Source organism: Cupressus sempervirens, chromosome 3 (genome assembly GCF_028749045.1).
Source record: "Cupressus sempervirens isolate cs-2001-9-10 chromosome 3, ASM2874904v1, whole genome shotgun sequence".
In the NCBI taxonomy this organism is placed as follows: domain Eukaryota; kingdom Viridiplantae; phylum Streptophyta; class Pinopsida; order Cupressales; family Cupressaceae; genus Cupressus; species Cupressus sempervirens.
In genome coordinates, this window is record NC_143120.1 from 385301090 (window position 1) to 385322778 (window position 21689).

The following is a 21689-nucleotide window of genomic DNA, read 5'->3' on the forward strand; positions in this document are numbered from 1 at the left end:
AGATTTACTTGGTAGGTATCCTGGATGTGCCCTAGGTGAACTTGAGATGAACCTGGGCAAGGTATGGGCATCATATTTGGTGAACCCAATAGCTTAGATTATTGAAGATGTCTAGCCCTAGGTGATAGAAACAAAAATGTTATTTTATGGTAATTTACTATGACATGATGCGGACATAAATGTCAATATTCAGCTAAATCTTTAGCTTCTTGAAAAATCCAGTCCTCTTTCATTGCCTTGATAAAGAGGTGGAAGATGTGCATGTCCTAATGTCGTAAAAAAGTTACTTCCAATAGTTGAAACTTTAAGTAGGTTGTGATTTGTGTCTATTCTCATCTTTTTTTGTTTTGATTTGTTTTGGAGCAGAATAGTTCAGCACTCAGGAGTTGCGCCAGAATATGATGAAGAGTCTACACAACTTGCTGCAGGAAGGCCTAATGTGGAAAACAGAACTTTACTAATGAGTGAATGGTGGGGATCTGGTATTGTCCATGCCAAAGTATGGATCTCTGATGAAAAAGATATATATATTGGTTCAGCCAATAATGATTGGAAATCCCTTACACAGGTACCAATGATTTTGCCTATTATATTTGCTAATCAGGTAGTCTTTTATCATTTTGGATTTTCGTTGTCTATTGTTTGTTTCTTTCTATGCTTTTCTTATCGTATCGGAGTAATGCAACTAAGCATTCACACCTTCTTATTGAGGTTCTCTACGCATTTTATTCTAGTAGAGTTATGTTACATATAACCTATACAATGTTTATTTCTAAATCTGTGCAATGTCTCCTGCTAGGTTTACGCCTGTCATAACCAGAATTATTCCACAGATGATATTCTTATGTCCTAATTTTAATTGACAAAGATATAATGATTCGGATATACGATATTCCACACTTCAAGGCAAAGAAAATTCGTTCACTTATCAATCATATCAAGTAACTTGGTTTCTTTTACTAGATATAATTCTTAAATGTCGATGCTGATCTTACTAGTACCTCAGCTTGAGAAGGAACAAGATACAGATGTAACCAAAGTGCTTAGAGAGCAGGCAGCACAATAGGTTCCCTCAAAGTTTAAAAATCCAGGACCTTATCCTATCTTGTGACCATACCCTCAAGGCTTAAGGGATGCTGGTACCTACCCTATTTTGGGAATCACCCTGCTGGCTGGATTTAGACTGCCCCTCCTTGGAAACACTTCAGTCCCTTCCTCTTCAGCTACTGAGTAGTAGCAATCTTCAATCATCGACACACACACACACACACACACATATATTCTAACCATTTATCTTTTCTTGATAAACCTTATATACATTATTTATTCATAACTACACTTAAGTATCAGAGTACTGAAGAAACTAGACTACAATAACAGTCAATCGTTTTAATTGGGCAATCCTTACTGTCGCCACCTCTCATACTACCAGTCTGAACTGAATATATCCTTAAATATTAATTGTTTAATAATCTTCAGCCCTTCAATGATAGCTAGATGTAGTTTTAATCTAATTCACCAATTCTTCCTTTATATATCTTAATATGAGGGAGAGTTCACAAAAATGCCCTTTGGCAAGAGACAACCTTTCACAAATAGCACCCTTTGAAAGAGTACAGCTCTTCATTATTTATGTACCTTTGAAAGGGACACAAGCTCTCACAATCAGATCTCCAGTTCCTATTTAAATTAGATATTTACTTCTCATTCCCTATTCCCCCCTTCAAAATGGAGCTCTCTTCTCCCTTTTATACGGCATATATGAGGGAGTTACAACCTATCATTGCATGCCTTTTGACTATTCATTAACTTCAATTATATTTTTTTATATTTTAATTTAATTTTTTATATTCTTTCATATTTTAATTTATTATTAAATTATATTTCAAAGTGGGGGCATTACATTATAAAGCCACAGTAGGAAGATGTCTGCAAGGCATTGAAGAGGAAATTCACATGCGAGTGAGCAAGAGAACTGCAGTCTTACAGTTAATAATTTAGACAACAGTTTATATACAGTTTAGGGCGTTGATATGGCGCGGAGTGTATTTTAATCTGTCTGATTGATTTTGTGTCTTCCATTTGGTAGAAAGTAGGAATGTGTACATAATTATTAATGATGAAGATTCCTTTACAATTTACAACCAATTTGCTGTCCCATTACAGAGAGGTGATATGGAACATGCAAAGAATGCAAGTAGCCTAAGGTCCAGTTGAGTAGTGGTGACCCGAGAGCGATTGGGAAGCCGAATGGCATAAAAACTTATCTAAAATAATGTGTTGAATACATGCAATGCCAACTCTAGGAAATGCATAAAACTTAGCCACTGTTGTTTCTCGCTGATTGAATTAACTTTCAAAGTACAGCTTGATTTGGCTTTGATGACTGGCTTTTGCAAGCTTTGAACATACCATTTTACTATATCACACTGAGCATATCTGTTCTTAGTTTAAACTTTAAATGTCTCTATCCTAGTAATATTGTACAGGTGAATGGTGTTGAGCTGCTTTGAACTTCTGACTACACATGTGATTGGCGGTTTAGTTTCCTTTCCTTTTTGCGTTTTTCCCCATATAAATGGCATTAAGATCTTTTTCATAATTCTCCATAATTTTAGATGCTTCACGAGGAGAATGGTCATTGATATATATTGAAATATAATTTTATACCAAGGATAATAAATTTAACATGTTAAATTTTCCAGGTAAAGGAGCTAGGAATCTATATTGTCAATTGTTCCACCATAGCAGAGAAGGTGGAGATTTATTTTAACAATTTATGGACTCTCACATCTCTTAATTCATCTCTCTACACCAAAATTCTGTGGGATAAAGAGTGGCAAATTCGCAGAAAGGTGCCTTGCTGGTCACATTTCATCCATCACAGGCAGCGCTGCAAGTATGTATATATTAGTAAACAGACTAATACTGTGTTTTGTATAAGTATGTATATTCATAGATTCATACATGTAACACGTTCAATCTTCATCCATCATTGGTTCAAAACTTCAAACATATAATAATAATAAATTTGAAGCGTGACACTTATAAATCCATATTTGTCAATAAAATTATAAATAAAATACCATATATATCAGGTATATATCATATTGTTCATTGTATTCTTATGTTACATTGATCAATTTATCTTTCATTCAATTTGTAGTTTGTTTGTGTGGATCATTTGAGCATTCAGTTTGGTTTCTTGAAAACTTTGAGCTTCTAGAAACAAGATTGTTATAGTTAGATAGTGGCTGCAAATACTCGAAGTTAAAGACTTTATGCTTTAACTTGGAGTATATTATTTCAATTTGGATTAGCTGGCAAGAGACTTTGTGCGTTTCCTTCTATTCCGATTCTTCACCAAAATGAATTAATCGTGAGAGACTTTGGACCCTTATTGTCAATCCATAAAATATATAAGTAAACCTCTATTTCTATTGTTGTTCTTACGTCAACTCTAGAGCCATTGGTATTATTGTAGCAATAAATACATTTTGCTAAGTTGAAAGTTATAGTTGTGTATGAATCATTTGTGAAAAAAAGGAAGTGATTAAGAAGAGCCACCATTTTGTTAATTTCAGTTAGGTCTCTATTGTAGCCACCTACGGCAAGAAGGGAGCCTCCCATATTGCTGAGAGGACAGATTTATCTCACTACATCGTTGTGTAAAGTCATAACTTTGTAAGTTGTGGTTTTAGTAACTTACAAAAGTTTTAGCCAACAAAGTTTGAGTTGTAATCCCTTGTTAATGAGTACTTATCCGAGAGGGAGAAATTCAAGGTGCAATTCCTTGTTAATGAGTTTTTCTCTATGAGGGAGAAGTTTGAGGGGCAATCCCTTTTAATGAGTTCTTCTTTGAGAGGAAGAAGTTCGAGTTACAATCCATTGTTAATGCATTCTTCTCTAGAAGAAGTTTGATGTGCAAACCCTCATTGTCCACCTTCTATGAGTAGGTATGGTAGAACCACCCTCTGCAAATAGGCAAGGTGGTAATGCACTCTTCTTTGGGAGAAGCTTGTGTTGTAAGACCTTATTTTTTATTCTTTACGAGTAAGCATGATAATCCACCCTGTGCAAGTAGGTATAGTGGATGTCATGGAAGAAATTCCATTGTGCTTTTTCACCCTTTCAAAATAATTGTGGTGAACGTCATGTTAAGATGATGATAAGCACATGGGTTTTGTTAGAGTAATTATTTGTTCTAACTTATTAATTAAATCACTTTGATTTAATTAATTAAGTTGCCTATTACTCTAGTTTTCTTAAGCTATCTTGTAGGTGCATATAATTAATATTTTATTAATTATATTGTGCAACCCTAGTTTTTTTAGGCTTTAGTTTCCCTTTTCGGGTTTCGTGATTCCTTTATAAGGATTCACCTCTTTGTATTTTATTGATTCACTTATTGGATTATATGAGATATTGCTCTTTGCATGTCCATAAGATGGATCTGGCTTTTTGGCCTCCATGATTTTTCCTTGCCTCTGTTCTTTGCTTCATCCATGTGACAGGTTTATGCATGCGGGTGTTCTTGGGAGATTAGTTTTTCACCTATTCTAACATGGTATCAGAGCTAGCTTGCTGCTTGCTGTTCGTGGTTTGTTGAAGCGTTTCAGAAGCTGCGTTTTTCGGAGCAGTGGGAGGCTGTACGAACAACTAATTTTTTTTTTTTTGGAGCACTTTGGGCTCAAACGGACGCTTCCATTGGATTCGAAAGGCCGTTTGCAGTCAAAATCCATATAAAATTTGTCCATTTTGGACACCGTTGGTCTGGGAGGCAATTTTTTTGCCACCGATAGCGGCTCCACCGGTGGCTCCCCCAGCGGCCCGCAGCGGCTCCGCCGCAACTCCACCCCGAGGCGGCCCTCCACCCTCCTGTCGCCCGTCCGCCGCTCCGCCGGCGGTGGAGGGATTTTTTGGAGTTTTTTGTTTTTTTTATTATTTTTTTTATTAAAAAAAATATATTTTTTTGCATTTTCAGAGGCCCTGGAGGTTTTTTCTCCGTAACTTGAGCATACGGACATATTTTTTCAATCCGAAAAATGCATCGGAAAGCTGGTTTCGAGACGGAGATGCTGGTACAAGTGTTTTTGAGTTTTGATGCAGTTTGGTTGCCTATTTTGGTAGTCAAAGCCGAATGTTCTATTTTGCACTCCGGGAGGCGTATCTTGAGCTTCCGATCTCCGATTTTGGACTTCTTTATATCACTGGAAACCTCTTTCTGTGCTCTTTCTAGTGATGCTGGTTGTTGTTCCAGATTCTATTCCAGGCACATCCTATTCAGTCTTTTGCGTTTTAGCATTCTGGTGGATATCCTGATTGTTTCAGGTCCAGAGATCGATTTTGTTGCTTCAGTTGCTTCATTTTGGGCTCTATCTTCTGTTGTTTCAGCCTTATATCTTTTTTCTGATCATTGTTGATATTCATTGTAAGCATCTTTATGCAACGCACTGAGATAAAGTGCCACTCTTGCGTTTCAGCATCTTTTTCATCATTGTGATTCGTTGTACTCGCACTATTTTATAAAGTGCCATGGGGGGGATAGTTGTTTGCCACTTATACGCCCTCTTTCTCTAATTCCTCGTGCAGTGTCGATGACACGTGCCTTTATTGGTGTTTTGTACCTCACTCTCGATATGTTTGGCTCCTGTGTTGTAGGAGATTCTTGGCCCATCTTTTTAGCTGCCTGTCACCTCACCTGCCTTAAGGAGAGGTTATATTGCTGTTCTATGCTTCTTTGGTTGATGGTTCGTGCCTTCTATTTCCATGGAGGTTCCTTTGGTTGATGGTTCGTGCCTTTTATTTCCATGGAGATTCTACAAATCAGCATTTTGACAGAGTTTTGCGGTTCTTCATGCTTCAATGATTCTCTTCTAATCTCTTTGTTCCTTCTTCTGGAACATTCTTTGCTATCTCTTTTTGGAGTAGGGTTTTTCCCATGTGGTTTTCTCTATTTCTCCTCTTTATAGAGATTTTGTTGTGATTGGGTACCTGATCTGGCCTTGTTGCCGGGACCCAATTCTCTTTCATAGTTGTGCTAGGTTAGTTTCCTCCCAAGCTTCGCTTAAGGGGGGGTGTTAGAGTAATTATTTGTTCTAACCTATTAATTAAATCACTTTGATTTAATTAATTAAGTTGCCTATTACTCTAGTTTTCTTAAGCTATCTTGTAGGTGCATATAATTAATATTTTATTAATTATATTGTGCAACCCTAGCTTTTTTAGGCTTTAGTTTCCCTTTTCGGGTTTCGTGATTCCTTTATAAGGATTCACCTCTTTGTATTTTATTGATTCACTTATTGGATTATATGAGATATTGCTCTTTGCATGTCCATAAGATGGATCTGGCTTTTTGGCCTCCATGATTTTTCCTTGCCTCTGTTCTTTGCTTCATCCATGTGACAGGTTTATGCATGCAGGTGTTCTTGGGAGATTAGTTTTTCACCTATTCTAACAGGTTTTACTTGATTTCGATCAATGGTAGTAGTCATAATGGACCCATTTGTTAGGTGTAGCTATGATGATTGTTTTCACATTTTCACATGACCTTGTTGTTCAGAAGAGATCCTCCCTAGCTAAGAGGGGGTGTTGATGTATTTGTAGCCATGGTTGGAATCCTTCTGGCCCACATAGTTATCATAAAGGTTGTGATAATATAATTATTGTGATACAATAAATATATTGATTATTGTAATAATAATTATATCGATAATATAATAATTATATCATTGTTAGATAGTATAATTATATTATGTGATAATATCACTTTATTATTATATTATTATTATATTATATTGTTGGGGGCCATCCTTATTATTTTGTATCAACATTTAATTATTGGGAGCCCAATTTTGAAGAGTGGTGTCCCTTCGTGAAGAGACACATCTAATTGGTCTAAAGGAAAATCTATGATTGGGAAGGAAAGCCATTGCCCGTGGTAAACGGGCACGGAATATCAACATTCGCAAGCCATCTCAAGATGATTGTATGAGCTGCAAATTGTGTTTTAGCAATCTATGGTGGCATAAAACATACATGTCATGTATCAAATTCAACTATAAAAATTTTTAAAACTAAAAACTTAACTATTAAAACAAACTTGAATTACCTTCCACAACTCCAATGTAGAGAATGTCCTTAGTATGGCTTGCGTCATGTGATGATTAGTCACAACTCACAAACATTTGTATCTCCTCGACCTTTGTGTAAATTTTACTAACCCATTCAATTTGAATGCTAATCTTTTGCTTAATTAAATTGAGTAAGTGGACTATACATGGTGTCCAAAAAATGTGATTATTGTGGCCTCTACTGTACGACTTACTGGACTACTTTTAGCATTGGTCTTTATAACTTCGACAACATTTGCAACCCCCACTATCTCAATTGATTCATGAAGCTAATGGCAATGAACTTGCATCTTTCATTTGTCATTCACAATCCACTACCTTCAAGAACATCCCCCCTTGAGGTGATAGTATTATAACATGATCAAAGGCCTATTCTTGCAATCTCTCCATTCATCAAAAATTATGGACACACCTCTTTCCTTCCATTTATCCTAGACTGCTCTCAATTGTGTCTCTACCAAGGTTTTCTCCTATACCAATAAAACGGTTTAAACTTTTCATACCCAGGAGTAACATAATAAGGATGTGTATTGCAAAGGGTAGTCATTATCTCCTGCTAATAATGTGATCTATCATGGTTGAATAGAAGCCCATTCACACATATGCAACAGGCAATACTTTGATCAACCTCTCTAATTTCATTTTTGAAGGCCACATCCAATAGGCATCTTTTATGTGGAACATTATGTGGTTTAGAAGGTGGTGGCATTGGCAAGAAAGGATGTGGGCTTTCAAATTTTACCAAGCCACTAGGAGGTCTCCTTGAGCATGTTTGGGCAGGGGATGGAGTAGTCACTATCTTCCTCTATTGCTTCTCCTATCAGCTTCCTCTTGTTCTCTAGCATATTATAGGATTAAATGAGTTGGCATCTTGTTCCCATTTTCCACCTTACAAGGTTTCATTCCTTTTCCAATGTTGGAATGAGGTGAGGTTTCACTCAATAGTATGAGCTTGGATACTCATGTTAATGGTTACACTGCCAATTATAACTCCCAAGTCCCCAAGATGTCAAGGATGTCACCTAGATCGTTAGGGGCATTGCCTTATGGAATGCTCTAATTGTTGTCTTTAGTTAATAGCTTTCCATTTTATGGTGTCTAAGGCATGGTTTGAAATGTTATGTTGATCCCAACATCTTGAGCGCTATTAGCATGGCCTTGTCATGAATTTAAGATCATCTAGAATTAACAATTTTCTATGATGGGGGGTTAAGATAAGCACACCACACCTAATAATTTGATATGTTTAAGGGAGATTGTGTGGTTCACCATAATGCCTTACATTGTCTATTTGCTTTGATCCTAACCATTGTCTAAGACTCTAAAAGCTTCCAAGACATTAAGATTTGTAGAAAGCATGCTCCCCCTTGCATGATTTTGAATTACGTCCAAATATAAATGGGTAACTACTTGAATCAATCTTTTATGGTGAAGTACTAAAAATAGATAACTTTGACTTTACACACACAATTAAGGCAGATTTTTAATTCCTTCATCTACAGAAAATGGCAGTAGATTAATTTTACTATTGAAAAAATCATCGATGATTCTTTTATTTTATTTTTGCTTTGAAAAGCGTAGTAGATATTGTTTTAACTTTATGTTATTTTTAATGATTTCATTTATAAGCATTAATGCATGTATATCAAAATTTTCATATTTTTATGTTTCATAGAGAAATAGCAAGCTTTCTACTAAGCAAAAATTAATTATTTAAAAAACAAATATTTATTAATTTTTGCTAACAAAGTAGAATTAAAATATGTAATTATTTTGTTTCAACTTTTGTATTTATATGTTTTGTAACTAAAACTATTGTGGTGATTATCTCTTTCATTTTTATAATTTTGGTTTTTCCTTCTAATATAAGTCAGTTGTGTTTTGGTTTTTATATATAGTCATTTAGACATGGTGCCATGCTACCATATAGAATGCCTCTATGTATAACACAAGGTCAAGTTAGTGAATACATGTTTTAATGAAATTTATTTATTATGTGATAGGTTCTTTGTTTCAATTACATGTATATAATGGATGCATCCCTGGGATTTAGTGTATTTAGTTAGATATACTTGGTTCAGTTTGGAGTTTTTCTTCTTTTTGGACTAGATTCTTTGATTCGATTTCATGAGTATAATGGATGCATCCGTATGATTTGTTTGTATAAATAGATATACTGGTTTCAATTGGAGGAGTAGTTCTTTGCGCACTGGGCTCTTTGATCATTTGCATTTGTATAATGGATGCGTCTCTAGGATTTTGTGCATTTAATTAGATATAACTGTTAAACTTGGAGTTGTTTTTGTTTAATTTTCTATTAGATTGATTATTCTTAACCTTTTTACCAAGTTGGTATAAAGAATTGACGAAACTGGAACAAGTGTATATGATTTATCAAGTTTGAATGATCACTTGTTATCATGAGTGCACTGGTTACGTTCAATATAGGGATTGAGTATGTCCAATTCATAAGAAACATTCCAGATGTTAAAATTGAAAAGTTCAATTTCAGGAAGCTCAATGTTAAATTTATGATCAGATTAACAAAATTGCAGAGGTAAAGAAATCACGCAAGATAACACTGCATATACCCTGGGAAAACTTTCAAACTTAAAGGTGAAAAACCCAGCAATAATTATCTTCTATATGAGATGACTGAATACAATGACCATTCAAAGAGATTTATCTGTCACTGGTACAGTGATACAGAATACAATATCTATGCTCTGAAGATAATCTGATTGAGACTTTGACCATCCACAATGCCTCTGTTCCTGGTATGAATTCACTTCTCCCTGGATATTATATCGCTGCTTCTTGTATATAATTCACAGGCACTTCTAAGTAATTAGCTAATGCTTGAATAGATGGTTTAGTGCAAGGTTCGCCCTTTAGTTACATGGGTATTTATGGTCCTAAGATACATGTCTTCTCTCTTTATGTAGCCAACCGGGATTATTTGAAATATACTATGAATTTCAATGATGAGACCAGCCTTGATACATTGATTTAGGGGCTAGAATAGGATATGACTACAGGTACTAACATTAACATTGCCTCTTTGCTAGGGAGGAATCCTTCTCGATATTTAGGTCATGTAGTGATAGCCACAATGGCTACTCCTAGAGAGTGGGACAAGGGCTTTCACCTCAAACTTCTTCCTTACATAGAAGAGTGCATTAACAGGGGATTGCATCTCAAACTTCTTCCTCCCAGATAAGAATTCATTCACAAGGGATTGCACCTCAAACTTTTCCCCACGAGGAAGAACTTATTAATAGGGCATTGCACCTTGAACTTCTCCCTCATGGGGAAGAACTCATTAACAAGGGACTACAATGCAAACCTCTCCTCACGGACAAGAACTCATTAACAAGGGATTGCACCTCGAACTTCTCCCTCATGGACAAGAACCCATTGAAATACATCTGAAGAAATTACTTATGCTGAGACCCCCTCTTAACAAGGGCTTCATTTTCCACAACTCCAAGTTTGTCTCAGAAGTGTATAATCTTTACTTTGGCAAGAGGCTTGGTGAGAATGTCGGTGGTCTCTTCTTTAGTGCTAATATATTTCAACTTCATAGCACTCCTTTGCACATATCTCTAGTATAGTGATATTTTATCTCAACATGTTTTCATCTCTCATGAAACACAAGATTGACAGAGAGCTTCACATAACTTTGTTTATCACAATGAATGACAGTAAGATCCAAAGATTGTCCAAACAATCTTCCAAGAAGCTTCTGAAGCCACACTGCTTCTTATGCTGCTACACTAGCTGAAACATATTCAGCTTTTGTTGTACTTTGAGCCATACATGACTGTTTCCTGTTGCACCAGGAAATCATAGCAGATCCCAAACTAAAGAAACAACCAGAGGTGCTTCTCCGATCAGTGACACTTAACTTGCCAATCAGAATCAGTATACCCTTGCAAGTTTAAGTCCACACTGGAAGAATACTTCAAGCCATATCCAACTATTCCATGCAAGTATCTCAAGATATACTTGGCTGTAACTGACTAAGTGCACTCACTGTATAGAAAATATCTGGTCTATTGTTGACTAGATACATCAAGGATTCATTTAGTTGTCTGAACATAGTTGGATCCACAAGATCTGAACTAGTTGCAGATTCACTTAACTTCTTCAAGTTAGTTTCCATTGATGTGGTCATAGACTTGAATTCTAACATCCTAAATCTCTTTAAGATTTCAATGGTGTATTTTCCTTAACTTAGGATGATCTCATTCAGCCTCTACCATACTTCAAAACTAGAAAGAAATGCATGAGTCCTAGGTCTTTCATCTCAAATTCTAAAGTCAACTCTTCCTTGCATCTAGTGATGAGATGTTCTTCCCTTGTAAAAAATAACTCAGAACATATAGGAAAGGGATTAAAGATTTGGATTGAAATCATTCTTGCAGAAACCCAAACTCATCAGGTATTGGTCAATCCTTTCATACCATGCACGAGGAGCTTGGTTAAGACCATATAAGGCTTTCTTTAATTTGCATATATGGGACTCTTTCTCATGAATCACGAAGCTTTTGAGTCGCACAATGTAAACCTCTTCGTCAATAACATCATTGAGAAATGTTGTCTTCACATCCATCTGATGTAGCTTCTATCCCTTAATAGCTATAATGGCAATGATAGTCTTGATGGAAGTATATTGAGCAATCAGAGAAAAGGTTTCTTCATAGTCTACTCCTCCTTTTTGAGAGAAACTGCGTGCCACAAATCTAGCCTTGTACTTCTTAATGCCTCTAACAATTGCATGCTTGAATAGCCACTTGGAAGTTGCAACCGATTTTCCTTCAAGTCTAGGTACGATATCCCAGACATTATTCTTGATAATGGATTGAAAATCTTCATTTATAGCATATTTCCGTACTTTTTGATTTGAGACTTCCTCAACACTTTAAGGTTTAGACTCAATAATGTTACACATTAATGCAACATAGCTAGGGAGTTTATGTGGCCTTTTATTTTCTCTAAATGTATCTGTAGGCACCACAAACTCTTCTGCCTCCTGCATGGTGTTTCTTTCCCAAAGAGGTCTCCTTCTATTCACAATTATATTTCTAGGCCTATCATTAGGATCCAAAGGCTCAATTGGATCAACATTTTCTTCAAGTCCTGATGTCTCCCTTTGAATCTCAAAGAGTATGATCATTGTCCATGTTTTGAGGATTCTCTTGGCCTTCTTGTATACAAGACCTTTAGATTTTTCCAAGAGCATTATCTTCCTCAAATGGCAAAGCTCAAGGTAAAGGCTGCAAGAGAAAAGGGGCTTTGGGCTGGGCTAAAAAATGACAAACCTCTCCATCATAAATAGGGATGCGCCTCGCCCCCTCCCCGGAAGTCTCTACAGGTGGTGAGCTGGAACTGTAGAGGTTTTCCATGGAGACAAGTACCGGGTTTGGGGCCAGTAGCAGAAGGGAAAGATATCATTATACTTACAAAGACACATGCATATGAGGGCTGCAAGGTACCAAATTTTGACGGTTATAATAAAGTCTCAGTATGGAACAACGGATCAAAAACATGTAATGGACATGGGGGGATTGTAGTCTTAATCAGAAAAGAATGGGAAGATACTATAAAAGTTGAAAAAAAAGATCCAAACAAACAATTTATATGGTTGAAATTAGTGGCAAAGGGTTGTTGTGAGGTTTTCACACCATTGCCCCAAAAAATTTGGGGACCCCCTTTTTTTTGGATTGCCTTGGCAAAATTTCTTGAAGTTGTTCAAAAAATTGCCGATTTTAGAAAATTTTACTTCTTGGATGTCTTCGGGCCTGGAGGGAGAAAGGGTTTAGGTTTATTTTTCATCTGGTTTTAAACTTGGTTTTCTAGAATGACTAATTTTAGCCTTAGGCCGAACAAGTTTCAAAGAGCAACACTTGGCAAGATAGAATTGTGAATTTTGGTACTAAGACAAGTTTTTTTTTGAAAATTTGGATATAATTGTATAAACTTGAATAATTTTTAAAAAAAATGAAATTTTGTTAGGTTTGGGTTTTTGGGAAAATTTTGAATTTTTCGGTGAGAAAATTAATTTTGTGATTGTGAGGTCAAATGGGAAAATGGATTTTAGACTCTAGAGAAATTATTCTATTTTTGTTAAAAAAATTAAAATTGCATAGCAAAATCGATTTGGATTAAATTGCAAAAATTGGCATTAAATGGATTAAATTTGCCTTGAAGATTTTAGAGTCTTTAAAGAAATTAGTAATTTAAAATTGAAAGAATTGCTTTTGGCTTGCCAAATCCAATTTTTAATGATATATTAATTACCAAATCGTCATTAAATGGAAACATTTAACATCTCCAAGGCTTTATTTACTTTATTTTTGCAATTTTGGTCTAACCGGCAATTTAAAAATGCAAATCTCATTGTGGCAAAATTAATTTTTGGCTAAACATTTAATTGGGACCAGATTTGTGCTCTAATTAGTGTTTTTCCTCTCTTAGGGTGCAAGTCGGCCAGCTAAGGAGAGCAAGTGAAATGGGTATAAGAGGAAGTTCTTTCCCCTTATCTCCTCATTCCTCCCATCTTCCTCTTCATTGTGTTTGGCAATTTTGGCAAAGGGCAGATTGCCATTTTCCTTGGATGATTTTTTTTTGCAAGGGCAGATTGGCATTGTGTTTGGCGATTTTTTTAGGCAACTTGGAGCTGCTCTTAATGCTTGGCGATTTATTTAAGAGTAGATCTGCACTCTTCTTGCTTGGCGAATTTCTTCTAGGGCAGATTTCTCATGGTCTAAGTCTGATTTTCTTCCAGATTTGGCAAATTTTATTAAGAAGAAAATCCTCCATGCTTGGTGAGTTGGTTTAAGGACAAAAATTTCAATTCTTGGCAACTTTTGGAAAGCAGATCTGGTTTTTTTTTCCTTACCCTAAGGCGAATTTTGTGGAGCCGAAATTTGTGGAAGACAAAATTCTGATTTTCTAGAGAGGCTATGATTTTTCTCGTAGAGATTGGACGACTTTGTTGGTGAAGAAAACAAGTGATAAAGTCTGATTTTTTGACACATGCATGGGCAATTTCAATTGGACAGAATTCTGATTTTTTTAGCTAGGACATCAATATTTGCAAAGGGCTTGAAATTCCTAGGTCTGATCCAAAATTCAAAATAAGACCTAGCCATTGGTAAAGGTAAATTCAATTCATTTAGAGTTGAAAGGGGTCCTTAAGAGAATTTCACTCTTTTGTTTTTGTCTAGTTTTATTTCTCTTGGTTCTTCTTGCATTCATCATCCACCACTTCGTCATCCCATTCTAGGAAGAAGATTGGAGATTGATAAGGGTAGAATCCATGATAGGACATTTGAAGAGGCAGAAATAAGCTAGACCACCCTAGGTTGAAGTTGGGAGATATAAGTGTAGTCCATCCTAAGGCACGAAGAGGCAGAAATAAGTGTTAGTCCCATCCTAGGTTGAAGATTGGAGGTTGATAAGTGTAGTGATAGGACTTGGCCAGGCAAAAGTAAGTGTAGAATCCATCAATAAAAAGAAGGTTGGAGATCGATAAGGGTAGTCCATATCACTTAGAACAAAGGGGCAGAAATAAGGGTTTAGGATGGTAGATGTTAGTGCAAGCAAGAACCCTAGGGGAACAAATACTAAAAAAGACAAAGAGGATATGATGCCCAAAACAATTTTCTTCTCGAAAATGAGGTGAATAATCGATACCAATGTTGGTATAGTAAATATGATACAGATAAATGACAAACTAAAGGAAGGACAATCCCCCATGGCAAAGAAGATATACAGAAGTGGAATTGTACGTGCAGTAGCTTTTCCTCCTACCTTGCCTTGCCCAAAATTGGTTATAGAGTGCGCATCCAGGTTTGATCTGATCATTAAATTCATCATTTTTGATGAAGGGAAGAGGGTGTTGGCCAACATTGGTAGATAGGTGATCGAAGAAGCATTTAACATTCTCCAGTACAAGAGCATGACAATGGTGATGATGGATCAGGAAGCCAAATCATTTCAGGATAACCAAGAAGCTTATTTCATGCATCTAAAACAGGATTGGCTACACGAAGGAAAGAAAGGAGTAACCAGATCATCGAAGCTCACAGTGGCAGATTTCAAATCAAAATATGGCGATCTCATTGTGCTCCTTAGCCGGATCATGGGCCTAGCTCAAGTTATGCAATTCGAAAATTGGATGTACTTCTTTATTGATGAAATTGAAAAAGGAAAAAGAAGATTTGATTGGGCTAGGATCATAAGTGAGAATCTAGAGTTGCAACTTAGAACCATACAAAACCAAAAACAATTCTACATGGGATCCTATCTGTTTTACCTAATTGCTAGATTGTATAAAAGTCCGGGACTTAAGGCCTTAGAAGAAATTGGTAGTGGGTCGAGGCAATATTTGGTGCATGAATGCTACCCACAGCTTCATTTGCACAACAACAAAGATTACAAAATGTTCTGTGACGCCTTTGCCATGAAGACAGTAAGGGTATTACAAGGGACACCTGCTAGGATTCTCTCATTGGAAGAAAAAGAAAAATAAAGAAATATGGGAGTTGGTTCATCCAATTTCCGCAATTCACTTATATTAGAGTAGCAGGAAGCACAGTTTGTCCCAAGAGGCTTCCAAGATACCCACCCGACAAGGTAGTTTTGATGGAATTGGCTAGGCAACTTGAGCATTATGACAGAATAATGAGACTCGAAGGTAAGACAGGGATTTACCTTCTCATTCGGAATTGGCAATGATAGTTGCCTCAATCGTGTCACCTTTGTGGCTACAGAGAAGGAATTGGAATGGTACAGAGCAAGGAAAGGATTCAATCCTAATGGTCTTATCAAGGTATCTCACAGAAATTCATTTAAACATGTTCCCACTATAGAAGACTTTTGGGCCAATGCCAAGGGTGACTTTCATGTGAGAAAGCTAGCTTTCTCAAGGTTGTTGGTGAACATGATGAGAGATATCAAATGGAGAGGCCTTGATATTCCCAATCAATTGAAAGATGATGGAGATGTGATGAGAGAAGATTATGATACAGTAGAGGGAACAGAGTTGAATTCAGTAGATTGGGATGATCATCAGGATCCTTCCTTGGAAGTAGTCACAAGGACGGTAGATTTGCATACCGAGTCGTGGTATAATGGAAAGTTAAGGAAACTACAAAGTCAAAGGATACCCCTTATGAGAAGATGAAGCCAAAAGAGGGTCCAACAGAATCAATCGGACAGAAGGGTGAAAGAAGTAGCCGGCAACAAGAAACAATTAGAGGCAAGAAGAGAGCTTTGGAGGTTGAGAAAAGCAAAGAACATCTGGAACCTCTAGTAAAGAGACAACACGCAACATCGTTAAGGGAAAGTGTAATTGAGGCTAGAGGCCAAGAAGATAACATAAGTGAACAAAGGACTGTGGTAGAAGTGAGCTCTGATTTAGAGTCAAATGGTTATTGTAATAGCACCGAGTACTCTCCTCTCTCAGAAAATCAACGTAGAGATGACATGGCAGTTACTAGTGAAGAAGGAGATGGGCCGATTGATATTGAGGCAATAAGTTAGGCACCTGAGGCTGTTGGTGATGCTCTATTAGTCGAACCGAATCCAAATTTGGGGAAATGGACTGCACCAGTATGGTTAAGGCAAATGCTTATGCCAAGAGGCAAGGTAGTAACTGCCCAAATAGTTGAAGACATCCAAGGACTAATAGAAAAGGGTGATAGTGAGAACCAAAAACAAATGGCAAAAACGGTGGCAAAGGTAATCAGGAGCGACAATGATGGTCATTGAAAGGTTCAGATTACTATACCAATAGTCAACAAGGCATTGGATGAGATTGCTGCCCAAGAATATGAAATAGTAGAACATAATTTTGAGAAGAAACACAGATGACATGGAGTGTGAGGAGATCTAGGAGGGCATAGTTTCAATAAGAGAAAGATTGAGGAAGGCAAATGAAAGGATCATAAAGTTGGAGGCCGAGAACAAATATTGGAGAGATTGCTAGCCCATCCAATAGCTGCATCAAGTAGCCCTCCCTCAAGACAGTGGGAGCAACATAGAAGAGATATCGGCTCAACTACATGAAGTCAAGGATTGGATCCATGATACAGCCCAAGACGGGCAAAATTTCTTGCCTTCCTTTGTTTTGACATTCCAGTCATTAGTGACTGTTAGAAACAAATTCAAAATATTTGAAGAGGAGTGGAAGGATTTCCTTCCAGTCAAGGATTTAGCTATTCCCAGGCTACAGGCGTTCATTGGGCTACCAGAGGCATGTTTGGAAAGGGCCAAGTTGGTTGATGAAGGAGGATTGAGTACAGTTGAGTCTTGGTTTGTTGCCTTGACTACCAGATTGAGAACACTCGAGGAGATACAGAAGGCAGTTGCACATCACAGCCCAAGCGTCAACACTTCCATTTCAACTATGATGAGTGACGTTGGGATGACACTTGATTTTGAAGACATCAGAGAAGAGGACATCGATGAGACAAGATTTGGATCAAGATTGGATGAGTTAGGAAAGGTTGCTATCAAGAAGAAACATTTGGGCACCCTTTCCGACCTCAATGCCTTTATCAGATATGCAAAAGAGTATGAGAAGGACCATGAGAAGACACTACAGGCAGCAAGCAGCATGATGAAATCAGCTGAGCTCAAGATAAAGCATATACCTTGCCCTCTCATGGAGGAAGTCAACGAAAGGCTAGCTAAGTTCATTGCCTTAGCTAAAAGAACAAAAGAAAAAGGGAGATTTATATTAGGAGATCATTTGATGTAAGCCCAAGTGGCAATTTCTCTTTCTTCTAGGGTAGGACAAGTGTCTAATTCTGATTGGCCACCATTTTGGTGCTTTCTCATTGGTTGCTACTTTTCCACTTTTTTCATTGGTCCATTGATGAGGTGGCGTCTTCTCATTGGCCGATGGGGTGGCAACCCTAATTAGGGTTTCTAGGATTCAATTTGGATTGTCGATTTTGCCTTTTTATCTCTACCGTCGGTTGTACATTTTGGCCCCTATATAAGGCCATTTGCTCTCATTTGTAATGGTCAGAAAAAATTGTTGCAAAGATATTGCCAAAAAATCACTTTTCTTTCTCATTGTTGTGACTTGCATGGTGATTAAGAGCTTCTGGTATTGTTGCATGGTGATTAAGAGCTTCTGGTATTGTTGCATGGTTTCTACTTCCAAATAGTTAGAATAAAATTTCTTTTCAAGTTGTTAAAGTGGATTGCATTTCAAGTTGTTAAGTAAGAGTAAAATAGATGGATAGTTGCATGGTAGCATTAGTGGATGTTTGATAGAGATTAATAACTAGACCACTAGCATCCCAGCGGCTTGTTGGGAAGCCTTGTGTGGTAAACTAGTTCTGTTTCCTTTGAATCATTGCATCTATGAGGGTGGAGCCACTGGTAAATTTTCATTAGATTCGATCCCCGTCCATTTGCTAATCTTTCCATTCATAGGAGTAGGAGTAGAATAGCGAGTAGTTGATTAGTTGAGGTTTTGAAGAAGAAGGTTAAGAAAGCATAAGCCATTTGAACACTCACCCTCCATCACCATCAACATCATCTAGCACTCGTACCAAATCACCATTGCCATCATCCCAAAATCCAAGTTGTCCTTGAAGGAATAACGTAAGGCCGCCTACATGATTACCAACAAATCACATCGATATACTGAGTTAGTATCCATGGGTGTAAGGAACATTGGAGTTATTCTCATGTCTTCATGAGTATTAACTTTTCAAGAGAGGAATTGAGGATTTGATATCCCATATCAAGTGTTCAATTGCTATATGTTATGCAGTGGTACAAAACTAACATCAACAAGGGTACAACAATGGCAAGGGTACAACAATTTGGCTGGTTGTGTGCTATTTTGCTCCAAAAAACTCCAAACTATATAAGAAAAATGGTTTTGACAGCGAGGATCCATATGCTATGTTAAAGAAAGACATCTTGAACTTCGGCTCTATGGGAGAGATAGTTTTAATGGGTGGCTTCAATGCAAGGACAGCAAATAGTTAGACAATTCAGTTGGGCAGCGGGAGTGGAGGAGAGGTTAATCCTATTTGGTTAGAGTAAGATACATATCATGCATGGAAAAGGGTATGAAAAGATGGGCAAGCAAATGTGTCTCATTTCGGGGGGGGAATTGTTAGGTCTCTGCAGCTTACATGGTTTGATCATATGTAATGGTATAGAAAAATGACCGAGGTCAGTGGGTGTCACATGTAAGACGTAGAATGGCCACAGTGTGGTAGACTATGCCATTTGCTCTAAAGCTTCCACATCTAGAATTCTGAATTTTCAGATTGGGACATGTCCTATTGAGCTGAAATCTGACCACATGCGGCTGTCCATAAACTTGGATATTCACAACACTAACTTGCAGACAATAGACGCCAGCTTGCCCAAGAACAATAAATCTCAAGGGAAAATTATCATGAACCAAGAAAACCAAGAACTATTTGTGGCCGCCTTAAAGTACCATCTCCAAATAGCAAAAGATGATCACCCACAAACAAAAACAAGGGAGCATGAAAAACATATCTGCAGCAGCATGCTTGTCCCGATAATCCACACGGCATTAGAGGTTTGCAAAAGATCCCGATTCAAGAAATGGGAAAACAACACATTTCCATCCAATCCATGGTACGATGAAGAGTGCAAGGCAGCAAAGAAAATGATCAAGGGAAATGAGTCAGACAAAGAGAGAAAAATAACTTATGTGAACTTGATAAAAGAAAAAAAAGAGAGATTTGTCACTGCAAGAAGAGAGGGACTTATTTCTCTAGGCAAACTCAATCCTAAGGGATTTTGGAGAGAACTCCAACAACAGAAGCTGCAACTAGAAAATAATATCACAGACGGTTAATGGTTAGCATATGCAAAATCTCTATATGAGTGAACCGAAGATAGAAACATCCCCCCTAGAATCAACACTTCTGTTGAACTTTTCTCAGTGGGAGATATAAAGTAAGGAATAAAGAATCTAGCAAATAACAAAGCAAAAGACATTAGTGGGCTGCAAGCTGAAACTTTGAAATGAGGAATGGAACTCCTTGCTCCTCACATCCAAAATATTTTCAACAAAGTGAATCAAAGTGGCTTCCCAACAAGCTGGACCACCAGTGTGGTTATACCTCTTCATAAGAGTGGAGATAGCAATAATCCATCTAACTACTATACGATCATGGCAAACCCACTCCTTGGTAGATTATTTGGGGGCATGATAGAGCATAGAATCTATGGCTGACTTTAGACCAAAATACTCCACTATCGATCACTGCATCACCCTTAGACACCTCATTGAGAAAGTTTGGGCTATCAAGGACAAAGAGGCTTTCTGTTGTTTTGTTGATTTCAAAAAAGCATTTGACACAGTTCCCAGAGACAAGCTTTGGAATCGCATCAAGGACCTCAAAGTACCAATCGAGCTTTGTGTGGCTGTCCATAGGCCTTATGAATAGGTTAGAGCTAGAATCAGAACAAAAGATGGCATATTTGAATGGTTTGGCAGTGATATTGGTGTAAAACAATGTTGCCCCCTATCACCCACCTTATTTGGATTATATATTGACAAATTAGAAGACTAGCTAAACAAAACTTCGGGAGGGGGAGTCCAACTTGCTAAGTACATGATTAAACTACTCCTATATGCAGATGATCTCATTCTAATAGCTCAAACAACTAAGGATTTAAGAAAACAACTGAGAACATTGTCGGATTTTTGCCAAGAAGTGGGGATGCAAACGAACACTAGCAAGACTAAAATTATGATCTTCTCTTTGAAGAAGAAACAACAAGTTGATTTTCATTTAGAAGGAAATACTCTAGAAATTGTGGAAGAATATAAGTATTTGGGCATAGATTTTAACAACAAACTCAACTGGGAAACTTGTAGAATCAAACGGATACAAAGAGGATGGAAGGCATGCTTTTTGTTGCAAAACACGTGTAGGCAGGCGAAACTCTGGGATTGGAAAACCAAAAAAACTCTTTTTGGGTTGTTGGTCACTCCGGTTGTGTTGTATGGCTGTGAGGTTTGGGAGGGCTGCCTAACCGTTCACAAATGGAAGCTGTTTACCATACAGGTAAAATGAACCCATACAGACCATAGAACACGAACAACAAACTCCTTTAATTATATTCGCATATGCCAGACATACATTATGCTTCATAAGATCAATGATTAATGATGATTTACAATGATCCCAGACGGGATATAAATACTACCCGCCGAACCTTCTCGAAGGAGTCCGTCAGCCACAAACATTTTGTCTGCTACAAACTATTTACCCGTCGGCTACAAAATACAAAACACTGACGACAATCATTCCGTCGGCTACAAAATACAAAACACCGACGACAATCATTCCGTCGGCTACAGAAACATCGCTGGGACCATCCAATCGGCTGACACCATCCCCCCCAAAGAGAACAGTCGTCTCCTGATGACTAACTAAATTAGGAGACAACTTACAGACAACAAAAGAAATACTAGAGAGAAGGGGGCATCCCAGAAGAGTGTTGCTGGCGACGTAACTCATACACTTGCTC

At 37.3% G+C, this 21689-nt stretch overlaps 1 protein-coding gene across 1 annotated transcript in view; it reads left to right on the plus strand.

The window, feature by feature from the left end:
- The window catches only part of LOC149566622 (uncharacterized), a 56148-nt gene that overhangs the window by 19103 nt on the left and 15356 nt on the right, over positions 1 to 21689 (plus strand). The window contains exons 3-4 of the mRNA XM_089819928.1: positions 367 to 568; positions 2706 to 2899. Coding sequence (XP_089676054.1) covers positions 367 to 568; positions 2706 to 2899 — 396 coding nt within the window. The remainder of the gene's footprint in view (positions 1 to 366; positions 569 to 2705; positions 2900 to 21689) is intronic.